Source organism: Scyliorhinus canicula, chromosome 6, assembly GCF_902713615.1.
Source record: "Scyliorhinus canicula chromosome 6, sScyCan1.1, whole genome shotgun sequence".
NCBI classification, from domain to species: Eukaryota; Metazoa; Chordata; class Chondrichthyes; order Carcharhiniformes; family Scyliorhinidae; genus Scyliorhinus; species Scyliorhinus canicula.
The window spans coordinates 93,007,536-93,030,020 of NC_052151.1; the positions used below are offsets into that span (position 1 = coordinate 93,007,536).

At 48.9% G+C, this 22,485-nt stretch overlaps 1 protein-coding gene across 4 annotated transcripts in view; it reads left to right on the forward strand.

Moving 5' to 3' along the window:
- dcbld1 (discoidin, CUB and LCCL domain containing 1) overlaps positions 1-22,485 on the forward strand; it is a 158,771-nt gene that overhangs the window by 110,107 nt on the left and 26,179 nt on the right. For all 4 annotated transcript variants that reach the window (XM_038799668.1, XM_038799666.1, XM_038799670.1 and 1 more), the window contains 2 exons: positions 9,875-10,090; positions 21,988-22,112. In XM_038799668.1, the coding sequence (XP_038655596.1) occupies positions 9,875-10,090; positions 21,988-22,112 (341 nt within the window). The remainder of the gene's footprint in view (positions 1-9,874; positions 10,091-21,987; positions 22,113-22,485) is intronic.

The window sequence follows — 22,485 nt, forward strand, 5'->3', positions numbered from 1 at the left end:
GATTCACAAAATACAGCCATGGAGATGGCATCATCTTGGCACCAATAACGGTTAAAGATATTCTATAGCAATTTAGTTAGCTACAGTGCCTCGGATAAAGGGACAGCACGGTGGCACAGTGGTTAGCATTGTTGCCTCACAGCACCAGGGACCTGGGTTCAATTCTGGCCTCTGTCAGTGTGAAGTTTGTACTTTGTCTGCGTGAGTTTCCTCCAACTGCTCCGGTTTCCTCCAAAGATGTGCAAGTTACATGGATTGGCCATGCTAAATTGTCCCTTAGTGTTCAGGGATTTGCAGGCTATGTTCTGGGTTACAGGGATATGGCGGGGTGGACGGGGGGAGTGTAAATAAGTAGAGTGCTCATTTGAAGGGTGGGTGCCTACTCGATGGGCTAAATGGCCTCCTTCTGCACTGCAGGAATTCTATGATTCTAGGAACAGCAGCACGGTCATTATCCCATCCTCTTGCGCTCTTGCACCAATCTGTTAGGATGTGTCCACAGAGCCTAGCCTTGACCAGGTGTCTCACACCTGCACACTGTCATGTCATCATAATGTGATGAAGAAGGAGTAAACCAATAGCCCTATCAGTGGTTGTGGAGAACAACATGCTGTCTCAGAGTCACAACTACAACATACATGTCACCAAGCCATTTTGCCACTTAACAGTAATTATTGATGTTCTGGTGAAAATGGTTAGTGCATTTAAGCACAGAAAAGTGAGTCAGAGCATTGTAATCTGAATGGCTCACGACCCTTTTTGCCTTACATTTGACTTGTTAGAATGTCACACTGAGCAGCACTAGGGAAGGGGAGTGTCCAGCTGCCCTATGCTTCTCCGATCAGGATCAGCATTGTTTTGGTCGGAGACGTCAAGAAGCGCAGAGCAGTCCTGTACCCTGCTGGCCGCCGTAATCCACCAGCCACCACAAAAAAGGCCTGGATTCAACTTTCAGCTACGGTGATCGCAACATAAGACTGCGAGAGATATGGACACAGTGCCGGAAAAGGTTCAATGGCCTGTTGCAATCCGAGAAACTGAATAGCTTATTTCATCCACACAAAGGTCCAAGGGAAGAGACAGGGCAACACCTCTGCTTCAGCATTGAGAATGGTCTGTGTAAGCTGCTCATTTAAGTTTGCATGGAACACCTGTGAATGAGTGCCGCGGTGCACAGGTAAAGGAAAGAGAGATTAGATTTCCCTGCTTGCATTATGCACCAGGCTAACGTGAAATCATGTTGTAATCCATGAGGCCAAAGAACACCAAAGTGATGGCCCAACTGGGGCTGGCTCAGCCTGTTTGCAACTGATTCATGTGGTAGAGCAGATGGTGATGGAGGCTACCAGGGTGCCAGAGCACCCTGTTGGTGATGGTGAATCACATTTAGCAGGTTATAAAGGCTGTGGTAAATGCACCTTCAAACATGGTGGTAATTGTGGAGGTTGTGATGTCAGGTCTCTGAACACAAGCAGATGTTGGCATCACGGAGTTCAAGGATGCAGGTTGCGTCATGATGGCAGCGCGGGCATAGATAAGGTCGTGGCACACATCAGAGCGTGATTTCACAATGAGAAGGGCTATATCTAAATAACTCCTTTGATATCTCGCACAGGTTGCAGCTCTGCTTGCTGACACCCGCCCCCCCACCCCCGGCCCAGATCATTCCTCGGGTATCAGGAGGAGGAAGAAATGTCTGAGGAGGCTGTGTCACATCAAGTGACCCCACAATTCATCAACTCAGATACCAACACATCAGAGGGATATCGCACGTGTAGAGTGGGTGACAAATGTGAAAGTCACCATGCCTGATTTCAGGAGGAGGTGTCAGTCAGAGACATCTGTGCATCGTCTCCCTCAGAGGAGGGAGGAAAGTCATGATGATGCTCCCATGGGCAGGAACGTGAAACCTTTCGCGCCACCTTTTGGGTAACGGTATTCCCATTCTCAGCAGCAGATGTGTGGACATCTGGCGGAGTTCCCTGAGCCATTGGGAGCTTTAGGACTGCGATGGGAGGAGTCCATCATGGTGATGGACTCCTCATTGACCCTAGGGCTCAACCGCATGAGCTCTGATTATGGGGGATTGGCCACTCTCATGGAGAGACACATGCAGCGACACATGCAGCAGCACTCAGGAAAGATACTGTTATAACCTGCCTGCTTACCATTGGCTGGGGACTAATGGAAATCCCCGCCCCGACTGACACTTTGCATCTTCGTTCTTTCCTCAGCCTCGTAAACTATTACGGGAAGTTCCTCCCCAATCTGCCAACTACACTGGCCCCATTGCACCTTCTGCTAAAGAAGAATCACACCTGGGTTTGGGGTCAGCCGCAAGAAACTGCTTTCCGCTGGGTAAAACAACAATTGTCGTCGACTGGGTTACTAACCCACTATGATCCTGGAAAGCCTTTGCTCGTCACATGTGATGCATCCCCGTATGGTATTGGGGTCGTCCTCTCTCACAAGATGGAGAACGGGGCCGAGCGGCCGATAGCTTTCGCCTCCTGCACATTGACTGCAGCAGAAAAAAAGTACGCGCAGGTCGAGAAGGAGGGCCTGTCGGTGGTCTTTGCGGTGAAACGCTTCCACTAGTACGTGTATGGCCGCCACTTCACTATCGTGACTGATCATAAGCCTCTGCAGGGACCTTTCCAAGAGGATAAGCCAATACCGCCCATTGCTTCCGCACGGATCCAGCACTGGGCTTCGTTGCTCGCTGCATACGAGTATTCTCTGGAGCACAAACCAGGAACCCAGATAGTGAATGCCGACGCACTGAGCCGATTGCCTTTATCGACCGGTCCCATGTCGACCCCCACGACTGGTGAGGCGGTTGCAACCCTACATTTTATGGACATCTTGCCTGTCACGGCATCACAGATCCGTGAGTGGACCAGATAGAGTCAGTCCTGTCAAAGATTCGGCACATAGTTCTGTATGGTGGGCAGCATAGACAGCTCCCAGGCGAGTTGCGGGCATTTTCCTCCAAGCTGTCCGAATTCAGCGTGGAAGACGGCATCCTTTTGTGGGGGACGCGTGTGATTGTCCCGGATAAAGGACAGGAGCTGATACTGAGAGACTTGCACAATGGGCATTCAGGTGTGATCAAAATGAAAATGTTGGCCCGGAGTTATGTCTGGTGGCCAGGCCTCAATACTGACATTGAGGAGATGGCCCAAAACCGCTCCATTTGCCAGGAGCATCAGAAGCTTCCGCCGGCTGCACCCCTGCAGCACTGGGAATGGCCAGGGCAGCCTTGGCCGTGCTTGCATGCAGATTTCGCTGGCCCTTTTCAAAGATCCATGTTCCTTCTATTAATCAATGCCCAGTCTAAATGGCTAGAGGTGCATAAGATGGTAGGCACAACGTCCTGCACAACAATGGAGAAGATGCGTTTGTCTTTCAGTACGTGAGATGCTGGTCACGGACAACGGCACTCACAAGTGAGGAGTTTGCGAGGTTCATGAAGATAAACGGCATACGCCTTACCCGCACTGGCCCATCCCACCCGGCTTCAAATGGGTTGGCGGAGCGCGCAGTGCAGACATTCAAACGAGGCCTAAAGAAGTTGTCTTCCGGGTCGATGGACACGAGACTGGCTCGTTTTTTATATGGGACCATATATAGTTTCCATATAGAACCACCCCACATACGGTGACTGGGGTAGCAGAACTCCTAATGGGCTGGAGACTTCACACGCGTCTGAGCATGGTTTTCCTGGACATTGGTGCAAAAGTACGCTGCACACAAAAACGGCAGGGACATGGTTTTTCTCAGCATCAGCCGATTCGGCAGTTTGCGCCCGGTGACCCAAAGTTCATTCAGAATTTTGCTGGTGGTGCCCAGTGGGTCCTTGGTATAATCTTTCGTCAAACGGGCCCTTTCTCTTACCAGGTTCAAGCCCAGGGTCGTCTCCAGCGCAAGCATGTAGACCACGGTCGGTCCAGAACACCATCCCTTCCAAAGATTCCCCGCCCCCCGAGCTCATTTCTACAGCCACAGAGACCAGACACAGTGGAAAGTATTCCTCACAATCTTCCTCTGGTGCCACACTCGAAGCCTGCGCAGGTCGTTGCAGAACCGCGTGGAGACACCGAGATGATGGAGGCAGCGGACTCCGACTCCGAGTTGGAGACACAGGACGCCTCAGAGGGTGATTCCTTGGACCCACGGGCCGTGGATGTATGACCGTTGCGCCGTTCGTCACAGAAGCGCCGTTCTCCGTCTCGTTACACGCCGTCCGATCCAGCACCTCGTACAAATGGGGTCCGGCCTGCGGCAAAACGAGTCCGACACCCTCCTTTGCCAGGGTCTTAGGTGGATGCCTTGGACTTTGGGGGGGGGAGGGATGTTATAACCTGCCTGCTTAACACTGGCTGGGGATTAATGGCAATCCCACAATCCTTTGTAAGTATGAGCTTCCCCAATGAGGAGGGCGGAGAAATCATTAGCAGATTCCCAGCATAAATAAAGCTGGCCAGTTTGGAACTGGCTGCTGCTGTTGTGTGTGTATATATATATATATATGTTATTTCTTTCTATACTTCAACTCGTGCTGGATTCTTTGTGGCCCTCACAAAAGATACAAAAGCCACATCTCGGTAAAAAAAGAATGCAAGCCTCCCTCAGTGGTCTGGATCAGTTCACTCTGAGTATGAGCACCAACATATAGAGAATGCATGGATATCTCTCTTTACTGTGTCTGGCATCACAATGCTCATTCACATCTATTCTGTGCACATCTAAATGAACAGCATATTCATGAGTTGCAGACCCTGATCACACTGTTGGCACAGTGGTTGCTGGAATGGATGACTGTTGCTCACTAGCAGATAACATCATTAATCCCAGCTGAAAGCAAACCAGAGCTGTGGAGGTCACGGAGGAGGGTGATAGTACCGGGAGCTCCTCAGTACCCTCATCTTCTTACACTTCCCCAGCCACCCTGCCAGAGCCCTTATCTGCTTCACAGGTGCCAGTGATCATGGCTACACATGTAGGCTGAAGGAGATCCTCAATAGGTAGCAAGTCACAAGTCCCCATGCTCCTCATTGCTGCATAGACCAAAACGTGAGCAGCGTACCTCTACCTCAGGCAAGGTGGGGAGGCATTTTGAAAGAGCGTGAATGGGCACAGGACACCATCTCACTGAGAGCATTAATCAGTTCCCCGTGGTTACACTTTTCAGTTTGTAAATATCACGTTTGTGCACTTTTCAATACATGCACATAGACTCACAGATGACGCAGCATGTGTTTGCATACTTACAAAACTCAAAAGATTGTTAACATTATGGGTCAGAATGGAGGAGAGTTTGTGCAGGGGGTCGGGATTGAAAGCACTAGCAACAGCACCGCTCCCGATAGCCCCGGGGAAGTACTCAGGGAGTCCAGTAATAATAGCTTCATTGAGAATTTGGAGGCAATTTCGCCAACACTTCGGGTTGGGGGAGGGTCAAGGGAAATGCCAATTCGGGGGAACCACGGGCGCGATTCTCCCAAAACGGGAGAAATCGTAAAGCTGCCGTAAAACCCGGGCGGGTTTTACGGCAGCGCGCCCCTTCCCGACCGGGGACCGATTCTGGTCCCCGGTCGGGGCTAGCAACCCGACGCCGTAGGCTCCGGCAAGACGGGCTTAACGAAAATCGTTAAACCCGCTTGCCGGAGTTAGCGCCGGCTGACGCGTCATATGACGTCAGCAGCGCATGCGCAGTTTGGAAGACTCCAACCCACGCATGCGCGGGTGACATCATCGCGTTTTTGCGCGAAACCCGCGCATGCGCGGGCCGGGTTGCCCCTCAGCCGCCCCGCGAATGGATACTGCGGGGCGGCGGAAGGACAAGTAGTGCGCGGGCATCGGGCCCGCTGCCCGCGATCGGTGCCCACCGATCGCGGGCCCATGGCACCCTTGGCACGGCCGTGGTACGGCCGTGCCAATCGGTGCCATGGTTATTAATAGCGAGTTTGTGACGCCGTTTTTACGAACGGCAAGACCAGGTGTGTTTGCCGTTCGTAAAAACGGCGGAAAGGGCTGGGACTTCGGCCCATCTAACAGCTGAGAATCGCTGCCGGCCGTAAAAAAACGGCGGCAGCGATTCGGGTCGGGACTTCGGCGGGGAGGGGGGAGAATAGCGGGAGGGCGGCAAAAATGTCGGGAAGGCCCTCCCGCTATTCTCCCACCCGTCGTGGGGGGCGGAGAATTTCGCCCCACGGATTTGAGCCAGAGAGGTGGGATGGAAATTTTCAGAAATGGCCCATGGGACCACCAGCTCGACTAGCGCCTGTAGTTGCTCAGGTGCGGAATTCCACACTCGAGGGGATTAAGACACTGAAAGATTTGTTTCTTGGGGGTCGGTTTGCAGGCTTGAAGGAGCTGGAAATGAAGTATGGGCTGGAGCAGGGGGAAATGTTTAGATACATGCAGGTTCAAGATTTTGCCAGAAAGGAAATACAGAACTTCCTGGAGGAGCCGGCCTCCACATTCCTGAAGGAGGTGCTGACGACAGGGACTGGAGAAGGGGGTAGTGTCGGCGGTTTACGGAGCTAGTTTGGAAGAGGAGAAGGCATCACTGGAAGGGATCAAAGCAAAGTGGGAGGAAGATTCTGGAGAGGAGGGGTTCTGGTGTGAGGTGCTCCGGAGATTGAATGCCTCCACCTCGTGCAGGAGGTTGGGGCTGATACAGCTGAAGGTGGTACACAGAGCACACCTCACTAAGGCGAGGATGAGCCGATTCTTTAAAGGAGTAGAAGATGTGTGTGAATGTTGCGGGGCGGGGGGGGGGGGGGGGGGGGGGGGGGGGGGTGTCCCGCTAATCACGTTTATATGGTTTGGTCCTGTCCAAAGCTAGAGGATTACTGGAAGGAGGTTTTAAGGGTAATTTCTAAAGTGGTGCATGTGAAACTGGACCCGGGCCCCCGGGAGGCCATATTTGGGGTGTCGGACCAGCCAGGGTTGGAAACGGGTGCGGAGGCAGATGTTATAGCCTTCGCCTCGTTGATCGCCCGAAGGCGGATCCTGATGGGTTGGAGGGCAGCCTCTCCACCCTGTGCCCTGGCGTGGCGGGGGGGGGGGGGGGGGGGGGGTCTGCTGGGATTCTTGACTCTTGAGAAGTTAAGTTTGAACTGAGGGGAAGGATGGAGCGGTTCTACAATTCATGGACATTATTCATTATGCAATTTCAAGAATTGGATAACATCGAACATTGGGGGCTGGGAGGGTTGGGCTGGAGGGAGGCGATTTTGTTAATGGTGGCCATGGGTGATTCTTGATTCCTTTTTGTCAGTTGTTTATGTGAACATGTGGGTGAATGTTTTGGGTTTGGTGGGAGGATGGGATTGTTTTTATTGATATGGGGATTGACATATTTGTTACTGATTACTGTTTATTACTGATTATTGTTTATTGTTGGTGGGTGTAAATTTGGGAGAAAATGCGAAAAAGGAGGAGGATAAAGAAATATTTAAAAGAAAAACATTATGGAGACGCTCTTCCCAGTGATATTGAAGGTGGAATGCTGAGGTCCATCTCTCTGGAGCAAAGGTGTGACCATTTTTATGAGGTATTGGAAGGTTTCTCCCTTCTCTTGCCTGTCACATCATAATCCAGTGTTTTAAGGCTCAAACGCTGGGATGTTCCTTGCTTCTTTCATTGACCATCCATGTTGTATATCACTAATCCTGTGGAGGATGAATTCCTGGAATGTATACAAAATGGTGTCCTGGTACAGTATGTTGAGGAATTAACCAGAGAATGGGCGATTTTAGATCTAATATTGTGCAATGAGGAAGAGCTCATTAATAATCTTGTAAAGGAGCCCCGAGGGAAGAGTGACCATCATGTGATAGAATTTTGAACGTGATGTAGTTCAATCTGAATCTAGTATCTTAAATCATTGGGGACATTGGAGAACTACATTCAAACTTGTGACTGTAGGCAGGCAATGGCTAATATTTAAATAGTTTTTTAAAATTCATTCATGGGGCATGAGCATGGCTGACTGGGTCAGCATTTTTGCGAATCCCTAATTGCCCTCAAGGGGGCAGTTAAGAATTAACCACATTGCTGTGTGTCTGGAGTCACGTGTAGGGCGTTATGGTAGCACAGTGGTTACAATAGTTGCTTCATAGCTCCAGGATCCCAGGTTCGATTCCCGGCTTGGGTCACTGTCTGTGCGGAGTCTGCACATTCTCCCTGTGTCTGCGTGGGTTTCCTCCGGGTGCTCCGGTTTCCTCCCACAAGTCCCAAAAGACGACCTGTTAGGTGAATTGGATATTCTGAATTCTCCCTCTGTGTACCCGAACAGGCGCCAGAATGTGGCGACTAGGGGCTTTTCAAAGTAACTTCATTGCAGTGTTAATGTAAGCCTACTTGTGACAATAAAGACTATTATTATTAGGTAACCAGACCAGGTAAGGATGATAGATATCCTTCCCTAAAAGCTATTAGTGAACCAGATGGGTTTTTACAACAATCGGCAATGGTTTCATGGACATCTTTAGACTTCTAATTCCAGATTTTTTTTATTGAATTCAAATTTCACCATCTGCAGTGGTGGGATTTGAACCTGGGACCCCAGAGCATTACCCTGGGTCTCTGGTTTACTAGTCCAGTGACAATGCCACTACGCACCACCTTACCACGTTAATACATGGTTTACAACAAATCTAAATTCCTTTTGAGGGACAAAACCCAGCAACAAAGGTGATCCAACCGTGGCTGACAAGAGGAATTAAAGATTGTATTAAATCAAAGGAGGAAAACACAAAGGATGCAATCCTCCGTCCATGCTGCGCCGGAACAGCATCTCGGCGCGGTGCAGCATGGCCGGTGAAAGCCGGGGGGCCGTGCTCCCGGGATCCACCCGGCTCGCAACACCTCGCAAGATTCAATGCAATCTTGCATGATGTTGCACGGAGAATCCTGTCCACATTGGGTGGGATCACATTTTGGCAAATCTTCATATTAGAGCAAGGCAGTAAACCTTACTCTAATGTGCAGATTCCTGAAGTACCTGAGGCTTTGGGATTCAATTCCCTTTGCATCGGGTGAGCGCTGTTTGGTACTGGTCTCGAAAATGGGGGGATCGGAGGCCCCCAGCTGCACGCCCTTGGGCCGGGTGGTGTCACCTGGGTACCCTGGCAGTGCCAGCCTGTTACCCTGGCAGTGTGACCTGGGTGCCAGCCTGGCTGCCAAGGTGGCCAGGTGGCACTGCAAGCTGGCAGGGGCACTGCCATGGTGTCAGGTGGTTGGCACTGCCAGGGTACCAGGCTGGCACTGCCAGGGCATCTAGGTGCCAAGTTGGCATTTGTTGCACACAGGGTTGTTTTGGGGGCCTCGGAGATTTAAAAACTACGTCCCGATCTCTTGGGGTTACCGGTGAGCAGAGCTCCCCATATAAAAAAACGTGGCTATATGCCGCCTCAGCCGCGTGTTCCCTGTTCAGGCCCCTTATTCAAAGCGAATCAGGTTGAATAGCCGTGTGTTTCTTGGCACTGCAAATGCCAGGAAACACATGGCTAAACGAGCTAGCTCGGGGACTTTATTCCCTTTTGGGAAGATGGGGCCCCAAGATTCTGGAGCCTTGGCACAAATCTCTACAATGATGTATGTGTATATATGGCCTCCCCAAGCAATGTTGAGAATGAGCTATTGGGAGTGAAGGGGTAAAGCATTGTTGTCCATTCTGTTTTATTGGCTTGCTTTCTTATTATTGCTGCACATGGGGTTAAAACTAGGTTCAGTTAAAGGAATCCAGGTGACGATTAGTCAATTAGTCCATGTAATTTTTGAACTCTAATCCGACAGTGTTGTCATATAACCTCATCGCCCAGCCTTCAAAAATATTATAAATATCCTTGTCTTTACTCAGATTGTAATCAACCATTGGGAATGGAATTGGGACACATTGCAGAACATCAGATCAATGCCACATCATTCTGGCAAAGGACAGATGAAAATGGTCAAGTTATTAGTTGGTCACCAGACAAAGCACGACTTAATGTTCCAGGGCCTGGATGGGCTGCTGCTGAAAGTGGTAGCCAACAATGGCTTCAAATAGATATGGGAGAGAGGAAATACCTCACAGGTTAGTTATAAATCAACTATTTTTAATGACACAACTAGAATTTCAATATATATTTTTAGATTATTGGTACTTAAGAACGGTGGCGCAGTAGTTAGCAATGCTGACTCATGGTGTCGAGGACCTGGGTTCGATCCTGGCACTGGTCACTGTCCGTGTAGAGTTTGCACATTCTTCCCGTGTCTGCGTGGGTTTCCGCCCCCACAACCCAAAAATGAGCAAGGTAGGTGGATTGACCACGCTAAATTGCCCTTTAATCGGAAAATTTAAAAAAAATTGGTATTTAAGAACCATATTGGTTCAAATGTGGTTAATGAAAGGAATATATCTTTACAGCGTTACTGTCAACTATTTTTTCTTCATGCTAACAAGCTGTTACGATTATGTTAAAACCTTGTTCAGTGTAAACAACTGTGCTCCTAAAATTAAAAAATAAAGATGTTGCTTACATAGTGGTATCATAGCTGCACTCACACACATTTTTCTGGTCGTTGATAGAAATAAATTATTGCTTAAGTTTGGAACAAATATCGTCATTTGTTTATTGAACATTGCAGTTAAAATAAAATCATTAGAAAGTGTCAGCCTAAAATCAGATTCAATGAAATTCCATTGCCTACTAATTTAGCTGCAGCATTAACTGATTTAAAATAAATTCAACTCTTAAAATAGCAGATGGAGAGGTTCAAGCTGAAGATGGTGAGTACGTGCAACATTCAAATGCCCTAATATCAAGTATATATGTTATTAGCACTTAGCAGTATCATTATGTAACTAGTTTCTGCTCTTGTCAAGACATGATGGAATATAATACTATGCTTACTGTTCTTAGTAGAAATCAAAAACTAAAAAGGCATGCACTCAATCTGGAGTCAAAGTGGATTTCTTTTTAAGGCCGGTTTTGAAAGGCTTCCCTCCCAACACAATGGAGCATAGATCAGAGGATTGGGTTCAGAAGTCAAAATATTCAGTGTGTCTTTCCTGATTTTTCCATTTGTTATTGCCAAGGAAAAAAGGTCTCACAAACTGTAAAACATCTTAAGTCATTAATAAAAATTCAGCAATAGGTTAGTGTTTGGAAGAGTTTTATTCTGCCCCAATGGTAGGACGGAGCTAATGTTTATGAAGTGGTTTAATGCTGATTTTGGATAGTAAAGCAAAGTTTTCATTTGATTTGATTTATTATTGTCACATGTATTAGTATACAGTGAAAAGTATTGTATCTTGCATGCTGTACAAACAATGCATACTGTACATAGGGAAGGAAGGAGAGACTGCAGAATATAATATTCCAGTTATAGCAAGGTGTAGAGAAAAGATCAACTTAATATGAGATAGGTCAATTCAAAAGTTTGATGCAGTAGGGAAGAAGCTGTTCTTGAGTCGGTTGGTACATGACCTCAAACTTTGGTATCTTTTTCCTGATGGAAGAAGGTGGAAGAGAGTATGTCCGGGGTGCGTGGGGTCCTTAATTATGCTGGCTGCCTTTCTGAGGCAGCGGGAATTATAGATTCAATGGATGGGAGGCTGGTTTGCATGATGGACTGGGCTACATTCACGACCCTTTGTAGTTTCCTGCGGTCTTGGGCAGAGCAGGCTCCATACCAAGCTGTGATACAACCAGAAAGAATGCTTTCTATGGTGCATCTGTAGAAGTTGGTGAGGGTCGTAGCTGACATGCCAAATCTCCTTAGTCTTCTGAGAAAGTAGCCATTGGTGGGCTTTCTTAACGATAGTGTCGGCACGGGGGGACCAGGACAGGCTGTTGGTGATCTGTACACCTAAAAACTTTCTACTTCGTTCCCATTGATGTAGACAGGGGCATGTTCTCCACTATGCTTCCTGAAGTCGATGATAATCTCCTTCATTTTGTTGACATTGAGGGAGAGATTATTGTCGTCGCACCAGTTCACCAGATTCTCTATCTCATTCCTGTACACTGATCATTGTTTGAAATCTGACCCACTATGGTGGTGTCATCAGCAAATTTGAAAATCGAGTTGGAGGGGAATTTGGCCACACAGTCATAGGTGTATAAGGAGTATAGTAGGAGGCTGAGGACACAGCCTTATGAGGCACCGGTGTTGAGGATGATCGTGGAGGAGGTGTTGTTGCCTATCTTTACTGATTGTGGCCTGTGGGTTAGAAAGTTCAAAATCCAATCGCAGAGGGAGGAGCAGAGGCCAAGGCCACGGAGTTTGGAGATGAGTTTCGTAGGAATGATGGTGTTGAAGGCTGAGCTGTAGTTGATAAATAGGAGTCTGACATAGGTGCCTTTGTTATCTAGGTGTTCCAGGGTAGAGTGCAGGGCCATGGAGATGGCATCTGCTGTGGACCTATTGCAGCGGTAGACGAACTGTAGTGAATCAAGGCAATCCGGGAGGCTGGAGTTGATTCGTGCCATGACTAATCTTTCAAAGCACTTCATGATGATGGATGTCAGAGCCACTGAACGATAGTCATTAAGGCACGCTGCTTGGCTTTTTTTTGGAACAGGGATGATGGTCATCTTCTTGAAGCAGATAGGGACTCAGATTGTTGTAAAGAGAGGTTGAAGATGTTTGTGAATACCCCCACCAGCTGATCCGCACAAGACCTGAGTGCTCGTCCGGGTATCCAATCCGGGCCAGTGGCATTCTGTGGGTTAACCTTTGAGAAAGCTGCTCTGACGTCTGCAGTGGTGATCTGAGGTACAAGGTCATCCGCGACTTCTGGGGTGGAGGGCTCGCTCTTGCTGACCTCTTGCTCAAAGCGGGCATAGAATGCATTGAGCTAATCAGGGAGGGGTGAGTTGGAGAAGACGATTTTACATGCCTTCATCTTGTAGCCCGTTATGTCTTGCAGACCTTGCCATAGACAGCGGGGATCCGTGTGGCTAGCCTGGGACTCGAACTTGGTCCGGTACTGTCTTTTGCCATCTTTGATGGATTTCTTTATCAATACTTACTGGTCATTGGAGATTTGAAAGTAAGGAAAGATGACTCTGATAAAGAAAGTGTGTTAAATTGATGAATGAGAAGTAAATAGATGAAAACATTCCTTCTGCTAGGCAAATAGCAGAAGGAGCCGGAAAGAATAAACAAAATGATATGCATCATTAGGAAAAATAGTATATCCTGCAAGAGATATCTGGATTTTTTATATTGTATTGCAGTGAGAAGGGATCTGGGAAAGGAAAAGTAACTACTGTTACTGGCCTCTGGCGTGGCTTTTTTCTAAATAGTAGATAAATTTAGGAGAATGAGAGGCAACCTTATTGAGACATCTAGGATTCTCAGGGGGCTTAACAAAGTGGATGCTGAGAGGCTGCCACCCTTTATGGGAGAGTCTAGGACCAGAGAGCATAATCTCAGAGTAAGTGGTCGCCCATAAGTGATCGAACAAGAAACTGCCTGAAAGTGGGAGCACGGAGAGGATAAGACAAAAACAAAATAACAGTTTTTTTTATTCAACCTTTTTGTTTTCCTCTCCTGAAAATTTAAAAATCTTTGTTTTTAAAAAAAAAAACTTTCTAAAAAAATAAAATTCCCTTTTATTAAAAAATCGTTTTTAAAAGGGGGGGGGGGAAAAGAATTTATTTTTCACACCAAAACCCAGGAAAAATAGAGAAATGCACATAACAGAAATATGCCTGCAAATAATAATAAATCGAGGGGACGGCGAGATGTAAGAAGGAGCAGCAGCGAAGGCGAAGGAAAAAACAGGAGCTGCGGCCGCGCAGGCAGACAACCCCACGGGGGCGAGGCGGAGGTTCAGGCGAACCAGGAAGCGGAAAAGCTGGCGAGCCGAGCAGCGGAGCAGGAACAGGACACGGCGACCATCCCCCTCCCTGCACAGGGGGAGGAATGGAAAAGCGTGCTGAAAACAGAGATAAATGCCATAAAGGAGGAGATAAAAACAGAGATGAACACCATGAGGGAGGCACTCAGAACGGAGCTCAATGATGAACGAGATGCTGGCGAAGACAACGGACACAATGCAGCGAAACCATCGATGGCCTGGAAAGGAAAGTGGAGGCGCAGGAGAAAACGATTCTGGAGTTGGAGAGGGCCGCCTCGGACTAGAGCGACAGGATGGTAACTCAGGAAACCGAGGTGAAAAGGCTAGTAACGACCCAGGGGAGCCGAAGAGGGAAAGTGGAGGACCAGGAAAATGGGTCCAGACGGCAGAATGTTAAAATAGTGGGTCTGCCAGAGGGGATGGAGGGCAGAGACCCAACAGGCTACGTCACCCAAATGCTGGGCAAGCTAGTGGGAAGAGAGAAATTTTCAATCTCCCAGAAATCGAAAGGGCGCACAGGTCGCTCCGACCCAGGCCTAATGCCGGGGAGCAGCCCAGAGCGATTATCGTGAAGCTGCACAGGTTCGAAGACCGGGAAAAAATCCTAAAGTGGGCCCGGCAGGAGAAATCGAGTACGTGGGAAGGGAAGATCATAAGGGTGTACGAGGACATTGGGGCGGACCTGGCCAAAAGAAGGGCTGAATTCAACAGGGCCAAATCGGCACTCTACAAATGTAATGTGCACTTTGGGATGTTATTCCTGGCCAAACTCTGGGTAACATTTGAGGGGAAGGAGCTGGTTTTTAACACCCCAGTGCCATCGGAGGTGTTCGTTAGAGCGAACAAACTGGGGGAGGGACAGCCGCAACGGCCATCATGAAAGCGACAGTGATGGATAAGAAAGGAAAAATCGGAACAAAGAGCGGAGGGCAGACCATAACTGTACACGTGTTTGATGTACTACGCGGGACTGTGCTAGCTCGTTCCCTGGCTCATTCCATCTCTCAATGCAATGGGGGGGAGCGAGGTGAATGAGGGTGAGAAAGGCGGACAGGAAGGCGAGACAAGGACTAGCAAAAGGAAGGTAAAACAGGACCAGAGCAGGGCAAGTACTGGGAGGGGGGGGGGTCACCGTGCTAGCGAGGGGGGCTAACACGGGAGGGCAGGAAGAAAGGAGGGCCGTGGCGCGCTTCTCAGGGGAGAGCGCAAAACAAAAGAGAAGCAAAAAAATGAAAATGGCTTATTGTCACAAGTAGGCTTCGAATGAAGTTACTGTGAAAAGCCCCTAGTCGCCACATTCCGGCGCCTGTTCGGGAAGGGTGAGGTAGATAAGCAGCATGAGCACAGGCCTTGGCAGCCATGGAGCAGGGCGAGGAGCCAAGGTGGTGCAACAAACAGCCACTCGGGAGGGTTTCAGGGCGAAGGGAGACCCTGAAGTGCAGGGGCACAGCCACATGGCATACAAATAGCTGGCGGCCATGTTGGGTGCTCCCTGGACAAAAGGAAACCCCGGAGTCCTGGGGCCCGACCTCATGGCGAGAGTTGCGACCGTGGCTATTTTGGACAGCCCCCTAACGAAGGGAAACACCGGCGTGCAGGGGCGCGTCCACCAGGACGTATGGGTGACCCCGCAGGACCGAGGGGTTGGCAACCCCCCCCCCACCAGGATTGTTACCTGGAACGTAAGGGGACTCAACAACTCAGTGAAAAAATCCAGAGTCTTCACCCACCTAAGAAGCCTAAAAGCCGACATAATCTACCTACAAGAGTGGCACCTGAGGGAGAAGGACCAACTGCTGGTAAGAAAGGGCTGGGTGGGACAGACGTATCACTCATGCTACGGGACGAGGGCTAGGGGGGTAGCAATATTAATTAGCAAGAGGAAGAGGTTTACGGAAACCAAGGCAGTCACGGACCCAGGGGGACGGTACGTCATTGAAGGGGCACCAGTCGTACTGGTAAATGTGTCCACTCCAAACTGGGATGACACAGAATTCATAAAGAAGACCATGGCAGAAATCCCCAACACATACACCGACTGATCATGGGGGAGAGACTTCAACTGTGTACAGGACCCACTGACCGACCGATCAGACCCCAGAGCAGGGAAAAAGGCTGGCATGGCTCGGAAACTAGGAACATTAATGGAGCAGATGGGGGCAGTGTACCCATGGAGGTTCCTGCACACGGGACAGAAGGAATTTTCATACTTCTCACAAGTACACAAGGTATACACCCGTATCGACTTCTTTGCAGTGGGGAAATTGGTGCTTCCAGGAATCACGGGAACGGAGTACTCTGCGATTGTTATCTCTGACCATGCTCCACAGTATATGGATGTGAGGTTGGAGACAGGCCGTGCCCAGTGCCCCACGTGGAGGCTGGACATGGACCTCCTGGCCGACAAGGCCTTCTGTCAAAAAACATTGCGGGCCATAAGCGACTACGTTAGTAACAACCAAAGCAAGGAGGTCTCACCCTCCACGTTCTGGGAGGCACTAAAGGCCGTCGTTAGAGGAGAGACCATAGCCTACAAAGCAAGCAGAGATAGGGAAGAGAGGGTGGCCAGGCAATAACTGGTGGAATCCATCCTGGAAGTCAACAGAAAATACTCCGAGGCCCCGACCGTAGAGCTGCTGGCGGAGAGAAAAATGCTGCAAATGGACTTTAACCTGCTATCCACTAAGAAAGCAGTGTACCAACTCTGCCAGACACGGGGGACCTTCGATGAACACGGAGACTAGGTTGGCCGCCTATTGGCTCACCAGCTGAGAAAGCAGGCAGCCACAAGGGAAATAGCGCAGGTTAAGGATAACAGAGGCAGACAGGTAACAGGACCAAAGGAGGTCAATCGGGCAGTTGAGACCTTCTACCGGTGACTGTACGCCTCCGAGCCCCCCAACGGGGACGTGGGGATGAAACAGTTCCTAGACAGACTGGAACTACCAGTTGTGGGTGAAGACAGACAGGGGGAGCTGGAAGCACCAATAGACCTGGGAGAAATCATGGAGAGCATCAGCTCCATGCAGGCGGGGAAGGTACCGGGACCCGACGGGTTCCCGGCGGACTACTGCAAAATAATTTGCATCAGTCCTGGCCCCACACCTAAGGGACATGTTTGCGGACTCATTGGCAGGGGGCACCCTGCCCCCACGCTAGCGCAGGCTACAATTTCACTGATATCCAAAAAAGATAAAGACCTGACGGAATGTGAATCATACAGACCCTTTTCACTGCTGAACTTGGATGCGAAAATACTCGCAAAGGTCCTGGCCAAAAGGCTGGAGGGCTGTGTACCAGAGGTGGTCACAGAGGACCAAATGGGCTTTGTCGAAGGTAGGCAGCTCACAGCGAACATCAGGCGGCTGCTGATTGTAATAATGACCCCCTCCGGGGAGAGAAACCCAGATGTGATCGTCTCCCTGGACGCAGAAAAGACCTTCGACAGAATCGAATGAAACTACCTCCTCGAGGTGCTGGAATGGTTTGGGCTTGGAGCGGGGCTCACCGCCTGGGTGAGGCTCCTGTACAAAGCTCCTAAAGCGAACATCCAAACTAACACCACCAGCTCCGAATACTTCCAGCTGCAGAGAGGAACAAAAAAGGGCTGGAACTAGCAATCGAACCCCTGGCGATAGCCCTGTGGGATGCGAAAAGCTGGAAGGGAATCCGGAGAGGAGACAGAGAGCACAGAGTCTCACTCTGTGCAGAAGACCTGCTCCTCTATGTCTCGAAGCCACAGGAGGGACTGAAGGCAATACTGCAAATACTGAAAGAGTTTGGAACCTTCTCGGGCTACAAACTTAACCTGGGCAAAAGTGAGCCATTCTCAGTGAACCCAAATTGGTGAGGGAGAGAGCTGGAGGGGCTCCCGTTCAAAAAAGCCCAGAACAGATTCCGCTACCTGGGGCTCCAGATAGCGGGGAGATGCAGACGATCAAGTTGAACGTACTGCCAAGGTTCCTCTTCCTGTTTAGATCCATCCCGATCTTCATTCCCAAGGCCTTTTTTCAAAATGTAGACAGCCTAATCATGGCGTTTGTGTGTTGGGGTGGGGAGGAGAGAAGGGGGGGGGGGGGGGGGGGGGGGGGGGAGAGACTACCCGAGAATTCCCTAACAGACTGCAAAGAAGGAAAATCAAAGGGGGCTGGGCCTTACCAAACCTACAGTACTACCACTGGGCAGCAATGGCAGAAAGAGTGAGTGGATGGGTACAAGAACCCGACACAGATTAAGTACAAAAGGAGGAGGCATCTTGTAAAGGAACGACCCTCCGGGCCCTGGCTACAGCAGCACTCCCATCCTCCTCAACAAGATACACGACGAGCCCAGTGGTAGGGGCCACGCTGAGGATGTAGACCCAGGTGAGACAACACTTCTAATAGCCAAAATGTCCCCCATGGTTCCCATATGCGGCAAACACAGATTCCACCCAGCCATGCTGGATACCACCTTCAAAAGATGGAGGCGGGACGGGAGCACATTGACTGTCAGGAACTTCTACGTACGGCACAGACTGACAACACTAGACGAACTGATGAGGAAGAGGAGGCTAGCAAAAGGACAGGAAATGAAACACCTCCAAATAAAACACTTCCTCTGCAAAGAGACAGTAGGGTACCCCGGGGCCCTGGAAAGCACACTACTAGAGGACCTGATAGGCACAAGCGGCAAGAAGTGGGGGCTATGTGGGAAATATACGGACAGCTACTGGACAGAGCCCGAACACCAGTGGACGGGACCAGACAAAAATGGGAGGACGAACTGCGGACAGAGGTAGGGTGGGGACTCTGGAGCGAAGCACTGAGCAGGGTGAATTCCTCCTCCTCCTGCACAAGGCTAAGCCTAATGCAGCTCAAAGTGGTGCACAGAGTGCACCTGACCCGAACCCGAATGAGCAGGATCTTCCTGGAGTTGGAGGAAAAATGTGAAGGGTGCCAGAGGGGCCCGGCCAACCACCCCCACATGTTTTGGGCTTGCCCCAAGCTTGCTGGGTTCTGGACAGCCTTCTCCGAGGCAATGTCCAAGGTTGTTGGGGGCGAGGGTGAAGCCATGCCCGATAGTGGCAATCTTCAGAGTATTGGAGCAGCCAGAACTACACATGGGGTAGGGGGCCAATGCTCTCAATTTTGCTTCCCTAATCGCACGCCGGAGAATCCTGCTCGGCTGGCAATCGTCAGCACCACTGACAACTGCAGACTGGCTCACTGACCTTTCAGAATGTCTCCACCTGGAGAAGATCAAGTACGCCACCCGAGGGTCAGAAGAAGGCTTCTTGGATACTTGGGGCAGTTTGTCCGTCTGTTCCCGGGGGGAACCACGAGTGATGAGGGTTTTTTTTCCCATTCTGTCCAGAAAATAAAAGAAAAGCACAGCCGAAGGTAAGGGGGGCAGGGGGTGACGGAGGCGGAAAGGGGCGGTGAGGGGGGGGAGGAAGGTGGGGAAATCACGAAAGATGTGGGGGGGTCTACCCCACCCTTTTCTTTCCCATTCTGTCTGGAAAATAAAAGAAAAGCACAGCCGAAGCTGGGGGGGGGGGGGGGGGGGGGGGGGATGGGGAAGGGGGAGAAACCATAGACCGATTCAGAGGGCAACAAAATGTAGGGTCAGTTTAACAAAGGACAAACTAAGCCTCTCTGTATAATAAAGGAAATTAGCGCGGACAAGAAAAATGTGATGTGTGTGTATACAACTGTTTATAAATTATGGGAAATGCCATTAAAAGAATTTTTTTAAAAGTATAGTCAAGGCTGATTTAGACAGGTTTTAATCTGTAAGGGAATCAAGGTTTATGGGAATAAGGCAGGAAAGTGGAGTTGAGGATTATCATATCAGATCAGTCATGATCCCATTGAATAGCCTACTGTTCCTACATCATATGGTCTTATAAATATGATTAGAGATATTTGTGAGATACATGTCTTTTGAGTACCATTTGACTTGTGCAATATTGTTCATTCAGTCATGCAATATGTTGCCTCAATTAATTTGCTGTATCGCAGTAATAGATAAATAGAAAACACAAAATCACCCTCCAAATCCCGATCAGTGATCGATAAGTTTATTTTTACTTTTGTCTGTGAATAATCACAGTGCAGATCATGTTGATATTTAAATAAATAAATGGGTATGCTGTAAACATGTGATCTTCAGGAGTCACATCCTCCTCCTCCACCAAGCATTTTAAAGTGGCTGAATCACAATCAAATACAAACATTGTACAACAGTGCATTAGGTGTAATGAGCACAATTGAACAGCCTTGTCATGTCTGACTTGATGACACGACAAGGCCTCTCGTAAGATTTGCGACGCTCGAACACCTCATGAGATCTTGTTAGATCTTGTCGCTATCTGGATCTCGCCCCTCACTGGGTGAAATCCAGATTTACTTGTTACATGAGCGGTTAGGTTCACTTAAATATGTCGACTCCTGAGGTCTGGGAACAAACGCCTCCCTCTGGGAAACCTCACCACGGGAGCGCCGTTTAACACTGGTCCAGATGTAACGGCACATGGGCGGGTCTTCCAGGCCAGCAGAGGCCGCAGGGTGGTCGGTCTCTGGGCAGGGTGGTAACCTGGCACTCCTACTGCCACCTGGTCACCTTGGCACTGCCACCATTGCACCCACCCAGATAACACTGCCAGGCTGGCGATGCCTGGTGTCTGTGCCAGGGATTGGGCGGGGGTGGTGCTCCGTCCTTATGAGGGAGGGTGAGGGGGTTGGGGGGGGGGGGGGGCTCGTGGACCCTCTGGCAGGTAAGTTGGGAGTATAGGGGGGTCCAGAGGCCGCAGTGGGGATGCCGAGGGAGATCGAGAGATCGGGGCGGCGTTTAAAAATGCCGAGTTCAGCTCATGCAGCCTTGGTGTCGCGTTTGATAAAGGGGAGCACCAAGAACGCCCCACTAAACACACCCAAAACGGAACTTTTGTTTTCCCCCATTAAATCACATGCCAATCACTCTGGCATGTTTGCATTTTGTGGAAAACTTAACAATTACACAGCAATGGTGACAGACACATTGCTCAGAGGCCAATAATAGAAGTTACTCTTCCTCTTCCAGACCCTTCTTACCCTGTTATGTACCAAATCAAAATCTAATTCAACCACTGGCAAAACTCCATTGAGAACTTAAAGGAAGCCACATGTCAGAAATTTTGAGTATTATTAATTTGAAATGATGAAGTTGCTGCATTATTCTCATAATGTTGCCTGAAACATCAACATTTTTTCATTTGCCTTATTTGGTGGATCCTTCCAGCATTTTTTTAATGCTTCCTGGATAACCTTTCAGAAATTAATCTTGGAAAAATGTTAATCTTTGTAATGTCGTTATTTTAGAGAATGTTTCAGGATTTAAATTGACCATCAGTTCCTTTTCTTCCAACCTCCCTTCCAAAATGATATGCAGTGTGCACTGTGCAAAACATGCCTGCAGTTGTGTGTTGGAACAAATATATAATGGGGATAATTTGAATTTGAGCCAAATGTAGAACAGAATGTGAATAGTATGAAGAAAGTTTGGTTGACTTGGAGCTGAGTAGCTTATGCTAATCACCCATCCAAGTTCAGAATAGGGGTCTTTGAGTAGAAAAGGTCAAAGGTGTATTTGGTAACTACCTCATTACAGTATGTTGTTAGGAATTGGAGGCTAATTCTTAATGCAGCATGACTCCAACATACGTCTTCTAAATAATGCAATATTTAAGTCATTCTCTTTTTTCTATCTTCTCGTCTAAATCACACAACCCAGTGGATCCTTATCATAAGAAATAGGAGCAGGACATTTTACCCTTTAAGCTAGATCCACCCACCATTCAGTGAGACCATGGCTGATCTTCAACCTCAAAACCATTTTCCTGCAATATCCCTGTATCCCTTGATATTTTTAATATCTAGAAACCTGTCGATCACAGTCTTGAACATATTCAACGACTGAGTGTCCACAACCCTCTGGGGCAGAGAATTCCAAAGGTTCACCACCCTCCAGAGTGAAGAGATTCCCCCTCATCTCAAACCGAAATAGCCTCCCCCAAAGAATGTGCACAACTCCAATATATTTACACAAAAAGTAATTGTGAATGAAAATAATATGTTTACATTGTTTTGTAATTGCCTCAGGAATCATAACCTCAGGTTCCACACTGCCACGGTTTCTCTTTTACGTAGAGACTTATAAGGTGTCCTTCAGCAAAGATGGTAAAAAATGGAAGGTATACAAAGAAGGCAACAGCAATGTTGAACGGGTAAGTATGTTGGGAAAATGTGGGCTTTGCAGCAGTTCAGGAATCTCAACTGATCACAGCTGTTCATTGCTTAAGTTAACTGCATTTTGCTTGAGATTATCACAAAATAACTTTTGTAAAACTATATTTCCACGAATAGACCAATGAATATCATGGGCAGCATGGTAGCACAAGCGGCTAGCACTGTGGCTTCACGGCGCCAGGGACCCAGGTTCGATTCCCCGCTGGGTCACTATCTGTGTGGAGTCTGCATGTTCTCCCCGTGTGTGCGTGGGTTTTCTCCGGGTGCTCCGGTTTCCTCCCACAGTCCAAAGACGAGCAGGTCAGGTGGATTGGCCATGATAAATTGCCCTTAGTTTCCAAAAAAGGTTAG